This window comes from Ovis aries, chromosome 2 (genome assembly GCF_016772045.2).
Source record: "Ovis aries strain OAR_USU_Benz2616 breed Rambouillet chromosome 2, ARS-UI_Ramb_v3.0, whole genome shotgun sequence".
Lineage (NCBI taxonomy): Eukaryota > Metazoa > Chordata > Mammalia > Artiodactyla > Bovidae > Ovis > Ovis aries.
In genome coordinates, this window is record NC_056055.1 from 90,786,192 (window position 1) to 90,804,402 (window position 18,211).

The 18,211-nt window shown below is 39.7% G+C and overlaps 1 protein-coding gene across 1 annotated transcript; it reads right to left on the reverse strand.

Annotated features, from left to right (window-relative positions):
* Nucleotides 1-658: 658 nt before the first annotated feature.
* Nucleotides 659-5,689, reverse strand: LOC101107164 (cyclin-dependent kinase 4 inhibitor B). The gene is made up of 2 exons (XM_027964590.3): nt 5,194-5,689; nt 659-2,860 (listed from the first exon to the last, which is right to left on the reverse strand). Exons 1-2 carry the CDS (start codon nt 5,326-5,328, stop codon nt 2,600-2,602), a joined length of 396 nt encoding a protein of 131 aa, XP_027820391.1. The 5' UTR covers nt 5,329-5,689; the 3' UTR covers nt 659-2,599.
* Between the last annotated feature and the right edge of the window lie 12,522 nt (nt 5,690-18,211).

An 18,211-nucleotide genomic window follows, 5' to 3' on the forward strand; every position in this document is an offset into this window, starting at 1 on the left:
TAAATACTGAAGCAGTCTTCTTATATTGTAGATGACACTCGCTTTTCCATTTGTTTCAGAAAGTAGTCCACAAGTGTGTTTCTAAGGTTTTAGAATCACTAATTCTAATTGCTTTTTTTTTTTTTTTGGTAGAGTGGCAACATCTTGAACATTGGAAAAGAAAAATAAGCATGTGTTGGTTTTTTTTAAATAACTGATAATTACAGAGGTGGTAAAAAAAAATCCCTATTGACTATTACATATTAACACACAAGTAATTTGTTTTTTAACATCTCCCATAAAGGAAGGGCAATATAGAATCTCAATGTGATTGGTGTAAGTTAAATAAGTTTTATTTGTTTGCTGAAGGTCAGTTACCTAGCTTTATAAAATGAACTTATTTGGTCCTGGACACCATATTCATGTTGTTTTTGTCATAACACAGAAATAAAATATCATTAAGGCATTCCTATGAACACACTTTCCCAAAACTGTTAGGAGCTGTATGGATCTTGAGCTCTCAGAATTTATTTCATTCCTTATATTTGAAGTCACTAATTTTAGCCATTAGAACATAGGAAATTTTAAACAGATTTTGCTTTCAGAGTAAAGCATCCTCGTTTTCTCATCCATTCACTCGGCTGAAAAAAGAAATAAAAAATGAGGCCAAATGAATATGTTATTGAATTATAAATTTATTTTACTTCCAGATCTTGCAGTGAAGGTCAGGTGATAAGACTTTACAAACCTTGGTAATATTTTAGATTTAGATACAGAAATTAGCATATATATTTTTCTGTAATTGTAAAATGGAGCCAGAAGCAGGGCTCATGTATATAGAGCTATATTTATTTGCATGTATCCTTCAAAGTAAAATCTTAAACAGAGTCAACATATGTATTTCTTGTGCAGCTGATAAAACACATTGGCCATCCTTACTTACCAGGTGGATTTGAAATCTGAATTTATTTTTACATGCATCATAAATATTTCAGTTGCAACCTGGTGGTACTTGATTTTCCAATAATGTATGATGTTTTGGCACATATATATATGTGTGTATATATATATATATATATATATATATATATATATATATATATGCATCTCACAGTACCCTGTAGTACCCAACCATATTTTCTTGATTTACTTTCCATTAATATAAGGTTGTCACCAGATTCCACAACTCCCTTAAATTAGGAATGGAATTCACATGTTTTAAGCCAAAACCTTGGTGTCCAATCTCAACTTTTCTTTTTACCATTAAAACAGTGAAATGTCAGTTATTCCAATGCTGTAATGAATCAAGCAACACTGGAAATGAAATCCCCAAACAGTACACCTTTAGTTTGTTCAACAGATATTAAGACATTTCACGAACCATCATTATGTATTTTCGACAGCTTCACACTCAGTACTCTTTCAGCAACCCTTTGGGAAATACCCTGAGATCATTTACTGGGTAAGGGCATGGATCTTCTAAGAAAAACATTTGTAATATTTCATAGTTTGACCCTGGAGACACTCCAGTAAAGGAAACAAACTTTAACAAAGAAATAAATAGGTTAAAGACTGAAGTAATCTGGGAGATGGCACTGTGCCACAGCTTCGCATAAAAGCTGTAGTTCTTCACTTCCTTCCCAAGAGCTGCGAGTTACTTTGTTATTTAAAGTCTCCGAATTAAGACTGCTACTGAAGAACAACCCAGAAGTACAAAATATCACGAAGTCATTTCAAGTGGCAATTTACAGGGGGCTCTCTGAATCCTACCGTATAGAGATCAAACAAATCTTTACAGTTAACAGTCTTCCTACAGTCGCTCTCGCTACAGCCCGGACTTCAGTCTGTGCGAGGAGGGAACACCGCAGGAATCTCGTCGTAACAACAGCAAATGAGCGCCCCTTTCGGAGAGCTGTTCAGCATCACCTCGACCTGGGGACTTTAGAAAAAGCTGGCAAATTGAGGTGACTTCCGGGTCCTCTCTCACCCATCGCTCTCTGATGGGGCTGGGCAAGAGGTCGCAAGGCTTCCAGTGGGTAGCTTTTTGCTCGCGACCTGCCCGCTCCTCAAGCCTGTAAAGAAAGCGTTGGTCGCCTACTGAGCCCGTGTCGACCTTCGTCCTCGTCATTGCGTGGTCCTTCATCTCCAGATTTTCCCTCAGGGCCCCACGCCCGACGTGGGGACTTGCAGGGGAGGTCCTTCACGGTCAGTGGGGCGATCGTTATCATCTGCCTCCCACCTGAAGGCTAGTTGCCGCCGCCTCCCACTCCGCCCCAGCACCTCGTGTGTGAAGATTCACAGCACTTGGGTTTGTTCATGGACTTGTTCACAGGCCGCTTTTCACCAGAACACCCTGAAAAACAAACCTGGGAGTTCCACACTCGGCTCCTACTGGAAATCCATGTGCCGCACCTCTATTCATTTTATCACGGTGAGTGCCGAGGGGCGGTATCCGGGGGGGTGGGGAGAAAAAAGTATTCCCAGTCAGCTCCTCCTTCGCTGCCGGGAATCCAGTCGCCCTGGAAGACTTCCGCTGCTCCACGTTTGCAGCCCTCTTTGAACTAAGTTGGGGTGGCGAACTGGAGAGAAAGTCGTTGTGGGCGGTTGTGTACGCGCACCCTCAATCTCCCGCGGCCGCGCGCAGGTACCGGGCGACGTCGCGGTGGCCCCGCTCCTCGGCCAGGTCCACGGGCAGGCGGCCCCAGGCATCGCGCACATCCAGCCGCCCCCCGGCTCGGTGCAGGGCCACCAGCGTGTCCAGGAAGCCCTCCCGGGCGGCGTCGTGCACCGGCCGGGTGAGGGTGGCGGGGTCCGCGCAGTTGGGGTCCGCGCCGTGGAGCAGCAGCAGCTCGGCCACGCGGGCGCTGCCCATCATCATCACCTGCCAGAGAGAGCAGAGTGGTCAGGACGCAGGGGCAAGTAGAGTCTTTTCCAAAAAAAAAAAAAAAAAAACCCTATTCATCCAGGCCCTTACAAGCCTCGGAAGTCTGCTGCTGCTAAGTCACTTCCGTCGTGTCCGACTCTGTGCGACCCCATAGACAGCAGCCCACCAGGCTCCGCCGCCCCTGGGATTCTCCAGGCAAGAACACTGGAGTGGGCTGCCATTTTCTTCTCCAGTTTATACTCTACTCAGACCTAATTCGTACAGTTTTATTCTCCGAACGTGGGAAGACAAGGAAGAGCTGATAACAAAGTGCTTATTGCTGTTGTCGGAAATTTTTTAAAAAATTTCCGTTGAAACAGGGGAACTATGTTGTTAAATGATGTATGAGCATAGTTAAGTTTAAAGACTTAAAGTCTTAAATTTATTTCGCTTGCTCTCCCCTCTCCCCCAGCCATAGTCCCCATCTAAAAAATTTACTAGGCAGTCAGCTGATATATTTATTTTAGGCGTTAGAGTAATGCTTTAGGAGAGAAAATAAGAAACAACTACGTTTAAAACAAGGTTTACTTTGTTTATTTCTTGGAGTAAATCCCCTGTGGGAAGGCTTTTGCTTTTCTCTGTTATATGTCTTTGCTCATAAAGTGCGTATATATGGTCCCATAATTTGAGCCACAGTGGGAGATAGAGGGGGGAAAAGTAAAGTCGTGCATAGTTTTATAAGACGATGAAAACAAACTATTTGTTTTCAATCAATGATTCACCACTTTTAATATTTAACATTATAGATAAGGGCTAAAGTTTAGAGGATATTTGATGTAACATAAAATAGATACTATATTTGCATTGTACAGGATTTTATAATGTGCTAGTATTTTATATTGTTAAATAGTAAACATTTTGCTATCTAAAAAGGATCTTAGATTTTAGCAGTCAAATCAGAGCAATGCATAACTTAGAAAAACAATGTTTTGAAGCAGTAATCCTACAGTATCCATTTGTGTACATGTGCATTATGCCGGCATTTACTTTCTTATTTTAACAATTTTTGATAATTAAATATTCAAAATGAAATTTTATTTTCTTGTGAGTTTATGCTTTAAAATGTACCATGGAATCAAAATATAGTATGCTAATTTTTTCATTGTTCCATGGTTATTGAAAACATCCATCTCCTCCCTTAAAAACCATGATATATTTTCTATTAGTGATGTAAAGGGCATTTCATATATAGAGGAGAAAAAGTGGCTCTTAATATCTCAGAATATGGTGAATTAAAATGACAAATAAAAGCCCCCCCCTTTTACAGTTACTAATATAATTGAAGTCTTTAAGGACTACTTTAAAATATTTTTGCTGCTTTTAATAATCCCTCATTTCTTCCAATATTTTCTATGAATTCAAAATGAATACATATTTAAAAATTGCACGATTAACAAGATTTCTTACTAATGACTTGGTTCTGGAAGATGATTGTGAAGTGAATACTAATTTTTAGTATTTAATACTGCTGAGGGATAACAGTAAGACACAAAGTACTACCTTAGATTTTAAAGAAATTAAAAAGATATATCAGCACTGATTAAAGTGGGATTAATAGTTAAACATATCGAATAAATGAATTTTAACAATGAAGAGGCTAATTATAAAGACCCTTTGCCATTTAACAAAGCTGAAGGAATGTATATGTAATCCAAGCATTCAGTATGATAAAAATCTATAGAAGCATATTTTTTCTTATGTAACACTCAAGAAACACTGCTAACGTAAAATAAAAGGAATTAAGTACTGTGGTTGAGGAATCCTGACTTATTACTTTGTATTCAATTCGCCTGCATGAGGAAAGAATATAACATTTCATATCGCAGCTTAAAACTTCAGGATGATTTTTTTTTATGTGCTGTGAATGTAGGATTCCTTAAATCCAATCCAAATTGCGTAACTTGAAATTTAATTATCTCTGTCGTTGAAAGTTGATCGCTATTTGTTTAAAGACAAACAGATAAGACAAAGCAGTTCTCCCCAAATAGCCTCTCATTTTCCCTTTTCCTGCCCAGTTGAACCTATCCCATGCATCTCTTATGAGATGGGACAGGCAATACTGGCCTCCCTCCCCCCCTCCCCGCCCCCATTAAAAAGAAAAGCAAACTAAAGTAGTGGGGTTTCCAGTCCCTTTCTTTAGAATTTTTGATGAGTGAAAACCTGCTGCTCCATACTCCAGCAAAGAGAGACACAGGTCTGTTCGTGGAGATCTCAGTTCCAGCCGCGTCCACGGAGGCGGCGGCCCCGTGTTTGTGCGCCCCCTGCCGGCGAGGCCCGGGGCCCCCAGCTACCTGGATCGGGCGTCTCCCGAAGCGGTTGAGTCTGTTGGGATCCACACCGGCTTCGAGGAGCTGCCGCACGGCTTCCACTTGGCCCCGCGCCGCGGCGTTGGCCAGGTCCGCATCACCGCCACCACCACTGAGCATGCCCTTGTCCTCTTCGCTCACTTCGCAGCCCCCAAGCGCAAACTGTCCGGGATAATCCACCGCTGGCCGTGAACTTCGCAACACCCTACCCTCCCTTCCCACCTCGCCCTGGAGGGCTCTCCCCACTCGGGAAGAGCTTAGCTCAACTTCAGCCCCTTTGCCGTCCTTCTGCTTCTAGAGGGGTCGGTACAATGGCCGAAAGGTAGTTAAAGCCGGCCTTTTCCCGGATGGCTCCCAGGAAAATGCGCCTCGCGCAGCAGCAACCTTGCGCGAACCCGCTCTGGGGGGTTGCACAGTGCGGCCGCGTCAGAGTCCTCACCGCGGAGCTTCCCTCCGGCGGAGCGGAGAGCCGGCCGGGACTGAACCCGTTCCCAGCTGGCCTGTCGGGAGGCACTCTCCAACCTCCTTAGGCTCCGCCCCCTGCGGGTCCGGGCACGTCCCACTGTGTTGGCGCGGAGGCCAGGCCCGCGGCTGACGTTACAGCCCAAGAGGGTAGGGGCGGGGGAGAGCAGTCCAGAAGGTGCCCGGCCGCATGCGCCGGACAACGCCGAGCGGAGCCCGCTGTGCTACTGCCTGTGGGGTATCCAGCAATTCTAGGTTAAGTTTTTTGGAGCAATTGAAGCAGTGTACTCAGCTCCTGATCTCCTCCTTCCAGCAGGCGGAGCAGAGGATTTCTAGTTCTTCAGTCCCTGCCCAGCCGCTCTCACTTGGAGATGTTAGTCGCTGCCTGTGTAATCAAAAGGCCGGGCATTTGAAATAACCTTGTCTCAAGATGTCTTAAAGAGACAGCTCTGCCCCTCTCAGGCAGGTTAAATTCATCCTCAGGCCGTACTTGAATTTCACTTGCTTCACATCTTCCACCAAATTTAGCAATTGGGAAGGGGATGTCTATTTGACTCAGCCAAAAATGGGTCTGACTGAAAGATCCCGCGAATCATATTCTGAAGGTGCTTTTAATTCTTTTTATCTTTAAATTATGGATGCAATACTAAAAAATAAAAATAACCCACAGAAACAAACAAAAAACTTAGCCAACTACACCCCCGCCCCCTCCACACACACACACACCTGGTTTAGGAGTTGTAGAGCTTGGTACGACGGACACTTAAAAAATATAAATATACATTTTAAGAACTTGAGATCTCAGTTTCATGATATTTGAACTATTTTTGTTTGCACTCTTACCTATTTAAACCCACCTCAGCAAGTATTTGATTTCCATTTATCATGGGTAATAAAGGAAATTATGCAGTAATAATGAAACATAATAAAACAGGGGTGTGGTGCTGAGCCTGTCATTAAACAGGCTGAACCTGTCATTAAACCCGCTTCTGAAGATTTAAAGGCCAAGTGCTTTGCTTTTCTTCCTAATCTTCGTGAGTTTGTATTAACAGATGCATTGCTTTAAAGGTTAAAAAAAATTTACAGTTGATGCGCTATTGAAATAAGAGAATCACAAGTTATGTATTTGTATTTCCTCACAAAACTTTGGTGAGGAGCTACATTATAATGCCCCTAACAGTTAACAGCTCTTATCTTGGACATCCTTTTAGGTTTAGAGTGCTGAGAAACACAAAGGGAGGACACTTGAAGTAAGAGACTCCACATGTTTCCTCTATAGTGTATCTTATTTTGGACTCTCTTGGTTCCAATCCACTGTATAATAAAGAAGAGCTCTTTATGGACAGGGTTGGGGTCGGGTGGCATGGTAGTGTGGTGGTTAGGCCTATAGATTTGCTGACTGAGACTCAACAGGGTTGAAATTCACCTGGATGGGGAAAGGAAGGGGGCAACATTAATAACATTTTATTTTCTCTCTCACCACACCCTCATTTCTTAGTTTTCACGGTTTTAATTCCTCTTTCATTCTTACTTGAACCTCTACTCTTATCTAGGGAGAAAAAAAAACACAACCTTGTCCTTTTATTTGTGGGTGATGATTCTATTCCCAGTCTGGCCAGAAGAACAGAAGTCTGCTGCTGGATGAAAAACATGAATAACTCTTTTTGTCTTAGAAGCCAGTTCTCATGCCCAGTGTATTTGCGATTACAGGTGTGCAGGTTGAATGGGAGAAGGAAGAGAAAAGATGGACAGTAGGGAGCCAGAGACTTTGAAATGAATGGCATTGGGTCTCTGTAAGTTACCTTGAGGAGCTGAATCACTAGACTGATCTTGGCGGATATGGTGGCAAATGGGCTCAGACAAAAATATCTTCATCAGAACAGCCTGATTACTCTGAAATTTAGTGCACAGCCAGATGCAGCAAGGCATTAGAGGGAAGAGTGTTGGATCTTCCCGCTAATGAATCCAGCAATTAAATTTAGTTCAAGAGTACTTAGTTCAGCATATGCTATATACTACCTTTCACAGTTGAACAAGATATTGGTCCTAAATTTTAAACCAACAAATAGAGAGTTTGAGAATCAATGCAATCCCTATCAAAATCCCGATGGCATTTTTCAAAAAAATAGAACAAATAATATTAAAATTTATATGGAACCACAAAAATTCCAAATAGCCAAAGCCATCTTGAGAAAGAACAACAAAGCAAGAGGCATCACACTTTCCTGATTTCAAACTACATTACAAAGTTACAGTTATTAAAACAGAATGGCTTTGGCATAAATAAGGAAATAAAGATCAATGGGATAAAATTGGAAGCCCAGAAATAAATCCATAGTTATCTGGTCAATTAATTTATGACAAGGGAGCCAAGAATATACAATGTGGAAAGGAAAGTTTCTTCAAAAAATGCTGTTGGGAAAACTGGAAAGCCACATGCGTAACAATGAACCTTGACAGCTATCTTACACCATACCCCAAAATTGACAAGATAATTAAAGACTTGAATGTAAGACCTTAAACCATAAAACTCCTAAAAGTGGTAAGGAGTGGTAAGGAGTGGTAAAACTCATAGGTAGTAAGCTCCTTGACATAGGACTTGGCAATGATTTTTTGACTCTGACAACGAAAGCAAAGATAACTAAGTGGGACTACATCATACTAAAAAGCTTCTTCACAGAAAAGGAAATCATCAACAAAATGAAAGGCACCCTATGATTGTGAGACAATATTTCCAAACCATTTATCTGATAAGGGACTAACATCCAAAATATATAGAGATCTCATACAACTCAATAGCAAAACCCCAAGCAATCCAATTAGAAAATGTGAAGAAAGTCTGAATAGACATTTTCCCAAAGAAGACATACAGATGGGCAACAGGAACATGAAATGATGTATAACATCACTAATCATCAGGAAAATGCAAATCAAAACCACAATGAGATATCATCTCAAACTTGTAAAATCACTATTATCAGAAAGACAAGAAATAACAAGTGTTGGTGAGAATGTGGAGAAAAGGAAACCCCAGTACACAGTTCATGGGATATAAATTGATGCAGCCACTGTGGAAAACAGTATGGAGCTTCCTCAAAAAACTGAAAATAGAACCACCATATGATCCAGCAATTCTACTTCTGTATATTTATCTGAAGAAAATGAAAATACTAACTCAAAAAGATACATAAATCCCCATGTTCACTGCAGAATTATTTACAATAGCCAAGATATGGAAACAACCTGTGTGTCCACTGATGGATATATAGATAAGCAACTTGTCAAATATATATTTTAGCTACAAGGAGATTTAAATCTTGCCATTTGTGATACTATAAATGGAACTTGAGGGCATTATGGTAAGTGAAATAAGTCAGACAAAGACAAATGCCGTATGATCTCTTTTATATTTAGAGTCTGAAATGAAACAAAATCCCTCCCTCAAAAAACAAAATAGAAATAATCAAATTCATTACTATAGAAAACAGATTGTTGGTTGCAAGAGACAGGGAGTAGGGGCTGTGTGAAAAATGGGTGAACTTTTTTTTTTTTTTAGCTTTAAATTGTTTAAATAAATGTAAAAAATGTATTCCTACTTTTATTGTAACAGCAGTCTCATCTTTGTCAGCTCTACAATTTCTCCTTTGGTATAGCCTCTTGTTTGAAGTCTTGTTCACCCCTACAGCAAGTCAGAATACTTGTGAAGTTAGGGGGACAAAGTCCAGCCCTTCTTGCTGCAGCTGTTTGCCCAGCCAGTACTAATAATCCTTGTCTCCTTCTTCGAGTACCCATTCTAGATTCCCTCCCTCTTAGCACATGTGGTGATCTAGGTGTCTAACTTAGCAAGTCAAGTAGACCCCCCTTTCCTGAGAGCTGTGACTAGTCCTCATGCTCTTTTCAGAACAAGGTTGGTATATTTGTATATTCACTGTCACAATTGGGCAGACAAATATCAAGAGACATTCCAATGGATTATCTGAATATCAAATGCTTTTTTCCTTTTCTTAGATTCAGAAGTCCCATCTTCTTCTGATAAACATGATCAATTATCCCCTGTAGGAAAGATGATTCCTTTACATCCTAACTGGTCTCTTAGCATGAAGGGTCTGAAGTGATTGGGCAGCATCTAGAATTTAACTGGGACTCTTCCAACATCTCATGGTGAAATTGTTCTCTCTCGAGGAATCTAGATTTCCAGGCCACAGGTATTAGAATTGTAAGGGTGGAAAATATAAATTTCTCATGTGGGTTACAAAATGTGATAAGCTACTCCTGGCAATGGTCAGAGAGGTAGCAATGTCTAGGTTTCAGAGGAGGGCCATCCAGAATGAAATAGAATCCTAGTTCATGAATAGACACAGAACTGGGCAAGAAGCATTGGGATTGAGGAATTGAAGGAAATGCTACTAGTGATGGATATGATTATTCAGGTACTCAAGAATTCAGATGTAGAAAAACAGATTACTTGCAGATTTCCTTTTTGAAAAGGTAGATGTAGGGATGGATGAAAATAGTGCTTGAATATACTACTATGACTATCACTGCTATTATATAAGTATACAATTTTAACTCTATTCTAAAATGAATGCTAGTATGATTGCATAAAAATATGGCACAAAATTACAAACCCAGCTGACCATGATAGCTAAGTTCATAAATTTTCCTTAAACTGGATAAACTTTCTTAGTCTAGTCTTCTGAAATTGCATGCTTCATCAGCATAGGTAGATATGACCTGTGGAGAAGAGAGGGAGAGTGAAGTTGGTACAAGATGGCCAGAGCTTTAAAAAATTGAAAAAGGCTCCTAGATTTTAAGAAACTCTTTCTAGTGACAGTCAAAACTAACAAAGAGCTTCCATTTAATGTAATAACCTTACTGAGAGATGCATCTATAAGGTACCCTGGGAGTTAGGAATAGGGGAACTTAAGAAGTACAGGGAATTTTCTTAGAGATGTTGCAGCTGAAGAGAGTCTTTAAAAATGCATTGGAAGTTGATTGTTTCCTATATTCTTGCTTCAAGCCTTAGATTTCTCTAAAATTTAACAAAAGATTAGTAAAATATAGCATGAGCCAATTTTTGAGCTGTCTTCTTAAATGGTAAGGCACGGTCAAAGTGTCTAAAAAATAAAAACTATTTGAAGTTGATAAGGTGGAAGAGAATTGTTGTTGTTGTTGAAGAAGATGTAGATAAAGAATGTTAAGACAGGAAAAGTACAAAGAGCAGAATGACTGATAATCTTCCGATAAGCAGATATGTGCACTAAACAGATTGACTGGAAAAGAACTTTGCACAGGGAAAATATTGCCAGGGGTATGCGCGGTTACTAGCACCATGGACAGCACTTCTCTATTAAGCAAAATCTGGGTGGTCCTAACCCACTCCAGACTGAGAATTCCTGAGGAAGCTGCAAACTTGGTTTTCCAAAGTCCCTTGCTCCCCTGAAATTTAAAGGAAACCAATGGAAGCTCAATGGACGTCTTTTACAAAACCAACCTGCTCAGCCTGGTTTCCAAGTATTATTGGATAATCTACACAGAGAATTCTATGTAGACAATATTAAATATCCTCTATATTTGAAAGATGAGAGGAGAAATTACACTTATTGTGTACTATGTTGCCAATGCTTTATGAGTATTATTTTATTCAATCCTCATAAAATTCCTATGCAACATGCACTTGTATCTCACTTTTACAGGAAGGACAAAAGAGAGGTTAGGTCACTTGCATACGAGCTAATCATTGGAGGTATGGTCTAACCTGTGTGGCTTCAGAGCCTCTACCATTTACACTACATAGGGTTTTTTGCAGCTGTCATGATAGGCTTAACTGGAAAGAAAGAACAACAAACTGGTTTATAATTATTTTTCAGTCTACACTGTGTTTTCCAGATGGCTCACCTCATAACACAACCTTAATAGACTTCAAAGATGATATTTCACACATAATACATTTGTCTTGGGCAATAGAGGGAGATAATGAAACATTTTACCTCTTCCTGAAACCCAGCTGTCTCTAGGATGAAATATAACTTGCTGTTAATGCTTTGAACATATTTAAGAGATGAAATGGATGGGAACAGAGTGGGCAATTGAAATTAGGAATTAAAATAGCTCTGCCTTTTAATAGAGTGGATTATTTGCAAGTGAGAAGGGAGAGAAAGTATACAGTAAATTGGCATAGAATTTTGGAAGTTAATAGAAGGGAAGGAGTAGAATCAGTTCCAATATTGTAGACAATTCAGATCCCTAGTGAAGATGTTTGTATTCTAGTTCGTGAAACTAAAGGGTTTCCCAGGTGGAGCTACTGGTAAACTACCTGCCTCCAATGCAAGTTAGACGTAAGAGATGCAGGTTTGATTCCTGGGTCGTAAGATCCTCTGGAGGAAGACATGGCAGCCCACTCCAGTATTCTTGCCTGGAGAATCCCACGGACAGAGGCTCCAGGCAGGCTGCAGTCCACAGGGTTCCGCAGAGTTGGACACGATTGAAGCAACACTATATATGAACTCACTTGAGAAGTATGAATAAAATCAGTTGAGTGACCAAGAGAAGTAGTGACATAATTATGCCCTCATAACTGTCTCTTTCTTTTTTAATCTAAGATGGTGGTTCTACGTTGGGAGAGAAAGAAATACAGAATCATATTCACAGCTTCTTCAAGCTACTGTGTATATGACCCACATCTCACCAGGAGACTTAATTCTCTCCATTTCACCAGTTGAGATTTATTGCCTCAGGACCCACAGTACAGCTCCTTCTATATCCCCATATATGGTTATAAGTTTAATTGAATGATGGGCATATATATCATTTTAGCATCAGTATTAGTTTTCTGGGGCTGTGTGTGCATTCTAAGTTGCTTCAGTCATGTCTGACTCTGTGTGACCCTATGGACTTGTAGCCCACCAGGCTCCTCTGTCCATGGGATTCTCCAGGCAAGAATACTGAAATGGGCTGCCATGCCCTCCTCCAGGGGATATTCCTGATCCAGGGATCAAACCTACATCTCTTATGTCTCCTGCATTGGCAGGCAAGTTCTTTACTGCTAGCACCACCACAGACAAGGTGGCTTTAACAACACGGGTTTTTTTTTTTTTTTTGGTTCACTCCTCTTGCCTTGCAGATGGTCTCTTTCCTACTACTGCTTTACATAGTCACCCTGTGTGCATGCAAGTCCCTGGTATCTCTTTTGTGTGTCCAAGAATCCTCTCCTTATAAAGATACTAGTCAGATTGGATTATAGTCCACCCCAGGAACCTTGTTTTAACTTAATCACCTTAATGCGCTGTCTTCAAATACAGTCATTCTGAGATACTGGGGGTTAGAGATTTAACATATGAACAGTTCAGTTCATATGGAGTCTCCAAGTTTTACACATATCACTTTTCATTGCTTTATAAAAAACTGTTGTTAGTAATTTATTTATTTGAATAAGGATGAAAGTAAAATCAACACATTGAAATTGGTTGAAGTTTCTACTAGTCTCTTTTGTCTCTTCTAATTTATCAACTCCCCTCTTTCTTTCTTCTTTTTTTCCTCTTTCAATTTATTTATTGCAGTAATCGGGTTGCTAATTTTGTAGTTTTCTAAAGTCTGGACTTTGCAGAATGCTTCTTCATGATGACATTTAACATTTTTCTCTGTCACTTGTATTTCTTATCATTTGTTATTAGATCCAGAGTTTGGGTGTCATTCAGGCCTGATATTTTGGCAAAAATACTTCATAAGTAGAATTATAAACTTCCACTAAGAGGCAGATAATCTGATTGTCTCTTTTTCTACAACTTCGACAGTCATTAATAATTATTTCTTATATCTGTAATTTCCTTAGGGGTTGCAAAATGGTGATATTTTAATCCTTTCAATACTTCTTCATCTACTAGCTGGGCTACTTCTATAAAGAGACATTTTTCTTTATTATCTACTTGGTTGCCCTCAGGTACATCTAAGAGACAGAATGAATACTCTATTTTCAAGTTTTCAAAATGATGGGTTGAGTCCCTAACCTCTTCCAAAGGTGATTACTGATTTTTAAATTATTGTAGATGTAGGCATTTAAACATAATTGGTATGTTTCAGTTTATTATAATTATCATTCCTACTGATGCTCAAGCCCTATCTTTGGCCAATGGGAGCTCCTGAATGTTGGCTCCTGAGTCTTTTTAACATGACTTCAGTAGTCTTTGACAGAATCTTTTATTTCTGGCATGATAATATATTCCACTTTTATCTTGTATATTTCCCTCACTATACATGATATCAACCATTTCTCAAAGAAGCACTGATTATTTTTTAGTGGCAATTGGAATTTTAAAAACACAGTCTGAGTGCTGCGGATTTTATTGCTACCCAGTCAGTGATTATATTTTTAGGCCTTTGTGTTTATACATTAAACATAGTTTCTTAGATCAGAATATTTACATACATTTTCACCAACATGAATTTACAGAGGACTTACTGCTCAAGTTAGACATGATGAATAATACAGCAGTATCGGAGTCAGTAATTATTTGTGACATGAAGTTCTCTCTCTTTCTTTTATATTGACTGTCTAGTTTTAATGTTAGTATCTAGTGAATTTCACAGCTCTTACTATTGTAGATGGAATATCAGGAAAGGGAATGAAAGGTTGAGTTACCTGAAAAGCATTTTCTCAAAGTAGAGATAGTTGCTAAATTTCTTGAAATATGCTAAAAAAAAAAATCAATGAATTGAGAATTTTACTTTATCTTCATTTTCTCTTGAATATTGGTATTTAGCATAAATTACATATTTAACTGTTTTTTCTCAGAAATGTGTTATTTCTGAGCTATATGTAGTACTAATTTTCATTAGGGATAATTATACATTTCTGATAAAGTATATTTTTTCTTTATACATATTTGGCAGGTATATATAAAGGACTCTATACATAAAGGCATAAAATTTTATAGTGATTTTTTAAAACTTAAAATATAGTGATTTTTTTAAAACTTAAGAAAATTACAAAAGCTTATTTGTTTAAAAAAATGCAGGTGCATGTACAAGCACATATAAACATATCTCAGCAGAATGAATTGGCTTGAAGATTTTATTAATCTGATATGTGGTGGATACAGCTCTACATTCAAGCCTCCATCTTTATGAGTTTTTGTGAAATGAAAAGTGGATCTTTTTCTCATCTACAAGAGCAAGAAAACGTTGCTCTTGTAGATCTAGTACAGACACAATCAAATCATTACCCTTTACATTGTTGCTGCTGCTGCTGCTAAGTCACATCAGTCGTGTCTGACTCTGTGCGACCCCATAGACGGCAGCCCACCAGGCTCCCCCGTCCCTGGGAGTCTCCAGGCAAGAACACTGGAGTGGGTTGCCATTTTCTTCTCCATGCATGAAAGTGAAAAGTCAAAGTGAAGTCACTCAGTCGTGTCCGACTCTGTGTGACCCCATGAACTGCAGCCCACCAGGCTCCTCCGTCCATGGGATTTTCCAGGCAAGAGTACTGGAGTGGGTCGCCATTGCCTTCTCCATGAGAAGCTACTTATTCAGAATGTAAGCTCTTTGAAAGAGGAATGTTATTTCTCTTTCAATTCATTCCTCAATCTTCTGCAATCTGGCTTTTATTCAGAATCTACGTTACCATTTGTGAAAGTAATCAATGATTTTCTTGTCACTTAATTCAATAATCTGACTATAATTTTTTATAATCTTCATTTGACTATAGTTTCTTCCTACAGTTTTGTATCCGGATTAATTCTCTTTTCTTGTGGCTTTTAAATTTCTTGCCTCTCACAAAACCATCCTCTCATATATTTACAATATGTCTTGTGTGTGATGTAAATAATACCAACATGTTCACATATTCCAACAAATGTATGTGTGTGTATGTGTATGTATGTATATATATATATATAGTTTTTTCCTTGTGCCTTGTGGCATGTGGGATCTTAGGTCCCTGACAAGGGATGGAACCAATGGTCCCTGCATTGGGAGCATGGAGTCTTCACCACTGGACTGCTGGGGAAGTCCCCTCAAATATATTCTTATTTCACATTTAACCCATCCATATTTTTAGTGATAACAACAAAGTGAAATCTTGAATAATTAGCTATCTGTAAAATATCTACTTATCCATTACGAAATTTTATATTGAGTCCCTACTAAATATCAGGTACTATGGGCTAGGTATAAGTGATGAGCAAATCAGAGAGTATTAACTATAAAACTTGATAACTGCCATTATGTAAAAGTCCTGGATGCTCTCTGAATGCATAATGAGGGAATTGATCTGGTCTGGTGGTCAAGAAAATTAAGGGATATTTGGGTTGAGATCTGTAAGATAATGTTGCTATTAATTAATCAAAGGAATGGGGCAGTAGTTGCAAGGAGGAACATTCCAGGCTGAAAGAACTGCATGTGGCAAGCTCTGAGGTAGGGGTAAGTATGGACAAAACCGCTAGACCATTCAGGTATGGCCTAAATCAAATCCCTTATGATTATACAGTGGAAGTGAGAAATAGATTTAAGGGCCTAGATCTGATAGATAGAGTGCCTGATGAACTATGGAATGAGGTTCATGACATTGTACAGGAGACAGGGATCAAGACTATCCCCATGGAAAAGAAATGCAAAAAAGCAAAATGGCTGTCTGGGGAGGCCTTACAAATAGCTGTGAAAAGAAGAGAAGCGAAAAGCAAAAGAGAGAAGGAAAGATATAAGCATCTGAATGCAGAGTTCGAAAGAATAGCAAGGAGAGATAAGAAAGCCTTCATCAGCGATCAGTGCAAAGACATAGATGAAAACAACAGAATGGGAAAGACTGGAGATCTCCTCAAGAAAATTAGAGATACCAAGGGAACATTTCATGCAAAGATGGACTCAATAAAACACAGAAATGGTATAGACCTAATAGAAGCAGAAGATATTAAGAAGAGATGGAAAGAATACACAGAAGAAGTATACAAAAAAAGATCTTCACAACCTGGATAATCACAATGGTGTGATCACTCATCTAGAGCCAGACATCCTGGAATATGAAGTCAAGTGGGCCTTAGAAAGCATCACTATGAACAAAGCTAGTAGAGGTGTGGCATTCCAGTGGAGCTATTTCCAATCCTGAAAGATGATGCTGTGAAAGTGCTGCACTCAATATGCCAACAAATTTGGAAAACTCAGCAGTGGCCACAGGACTGGAAAAGGTCAGTTTTCATTCCAGTCCCAAAGAAAGGCAATGCCAAAGAATGCTCAAGCTACCGCACAATTGCACTCATCTCACATGCTAGTAAAGTAATGCTCAAAATTCTCCAAGCCAGGCTTCAGCAATACTTGAACCGTGAACTCCCTGATGTTCAAGCTGGTTTTAGAAAAGGCAGAGGAACCAGAGATCAAATTGCCAACATCCGATGGATCATGGAAAAAGCAAGAGAGTTCCAGAAAAACACCTATTTCTGCTTATTGACTATGCCAAAGCCTTTGGCTGTGTGGATCACAATAAACTGTGGAAAATTCTGAAGGAGATGGGAATACCAGACCACCTGACCTGCCTCTTGAGAAATCTGTATGCAGGCCAGGAAGCAACAGTTAGAACTGGACATGGAACAACAGACTGGTTCCAAACAGGCAAAGGAGTATGTCAAGGCTGTATATTGTCACCCTGCTTATTTAACTTATATGCAGAGTACATCATGAGAAACTCTGGACTGGAAGAAACACAAGCTAGAATCAAGAGTACCGGGAGAAGTATCAATAACCTCAGATATGCAGATGACACTACACTTATGGCAGAAAGTGAAGAGAAACTCAAAAGCCTCTTGATGAAAGTGAAAGAGGAGAGTGAAAAGTTGGCTTAAAGCTCAACATTCAGAAAATGAAGATCATGGCATCTGGTCCCATCACTTCATGGGAAATAGATGGGGAAACAGTGGAAACAGTGTCAGACTTTATTTTTGGGGGCTCCAAAATCACTGCAGATGGTGACTGCAGCCATGAAATTAAAAGATGCTTACTCCTGGGAAGAAAGGTTATAAGCAACCTAGATAGCATATTCAAAAGCAGAGACATTACTTTGCCAACAAAGGTCTGTCTAGTCAAGGCTATGGTTTTTCCTGTGGTCATGTATGAATGTGAGAGTTAGACTGTGAAGAAAGCTGAGTGCCAAAGAATTGATGCTTTTGAACTGCGGCATTGGAGAAGACTGTTGAGAGTCCCTTGGACTGCCAGGAGATCCAACCAGTCCATTCTGAAGGAGATCAGCCCTGGGATTTCTTTGGAAGGAATGATGCTAAAGCTGAAGCTCCAGTACTTTGGCCACCTCATGTGAAGAGTTGACTCATTGGAAAAGACTTTGATGCTGAGAGGGGTTAGGGGCAGAAGGAGTAGGGGACGACAGAGGATGAGATGGCTGGATGGCATCACTGACTCGATGGACGCGAGTCTGAGTGAACTCCGGGAGTTGGTGATGAACAGGGAGGCCTGGTGTGCTGCAATTCATGGGGTTGCAAAGAGTGGGACACGACTGAGTGACTGAACTGAACTGAACTGAATGAGTTATGGTTAAGCACAT

Bases quoted from the DNA above. Each gene is read 5' to 3' on its own strand.
- LOC101107164 (XM_027964590.3), bottom strand. From the start codon at position 5,328: ATGCTCAGTGGTGGTGGCGGTGATGCGGACCTGGCCAACGCCGCGGCG. The intron at 2,861-5,193 runs GTAGCTGGGGGC...TCTCTCTGGCAG, and splicing joins TCGGGAGACGCCCGATCCAG to GTGATGATGATGGGCAGCGC.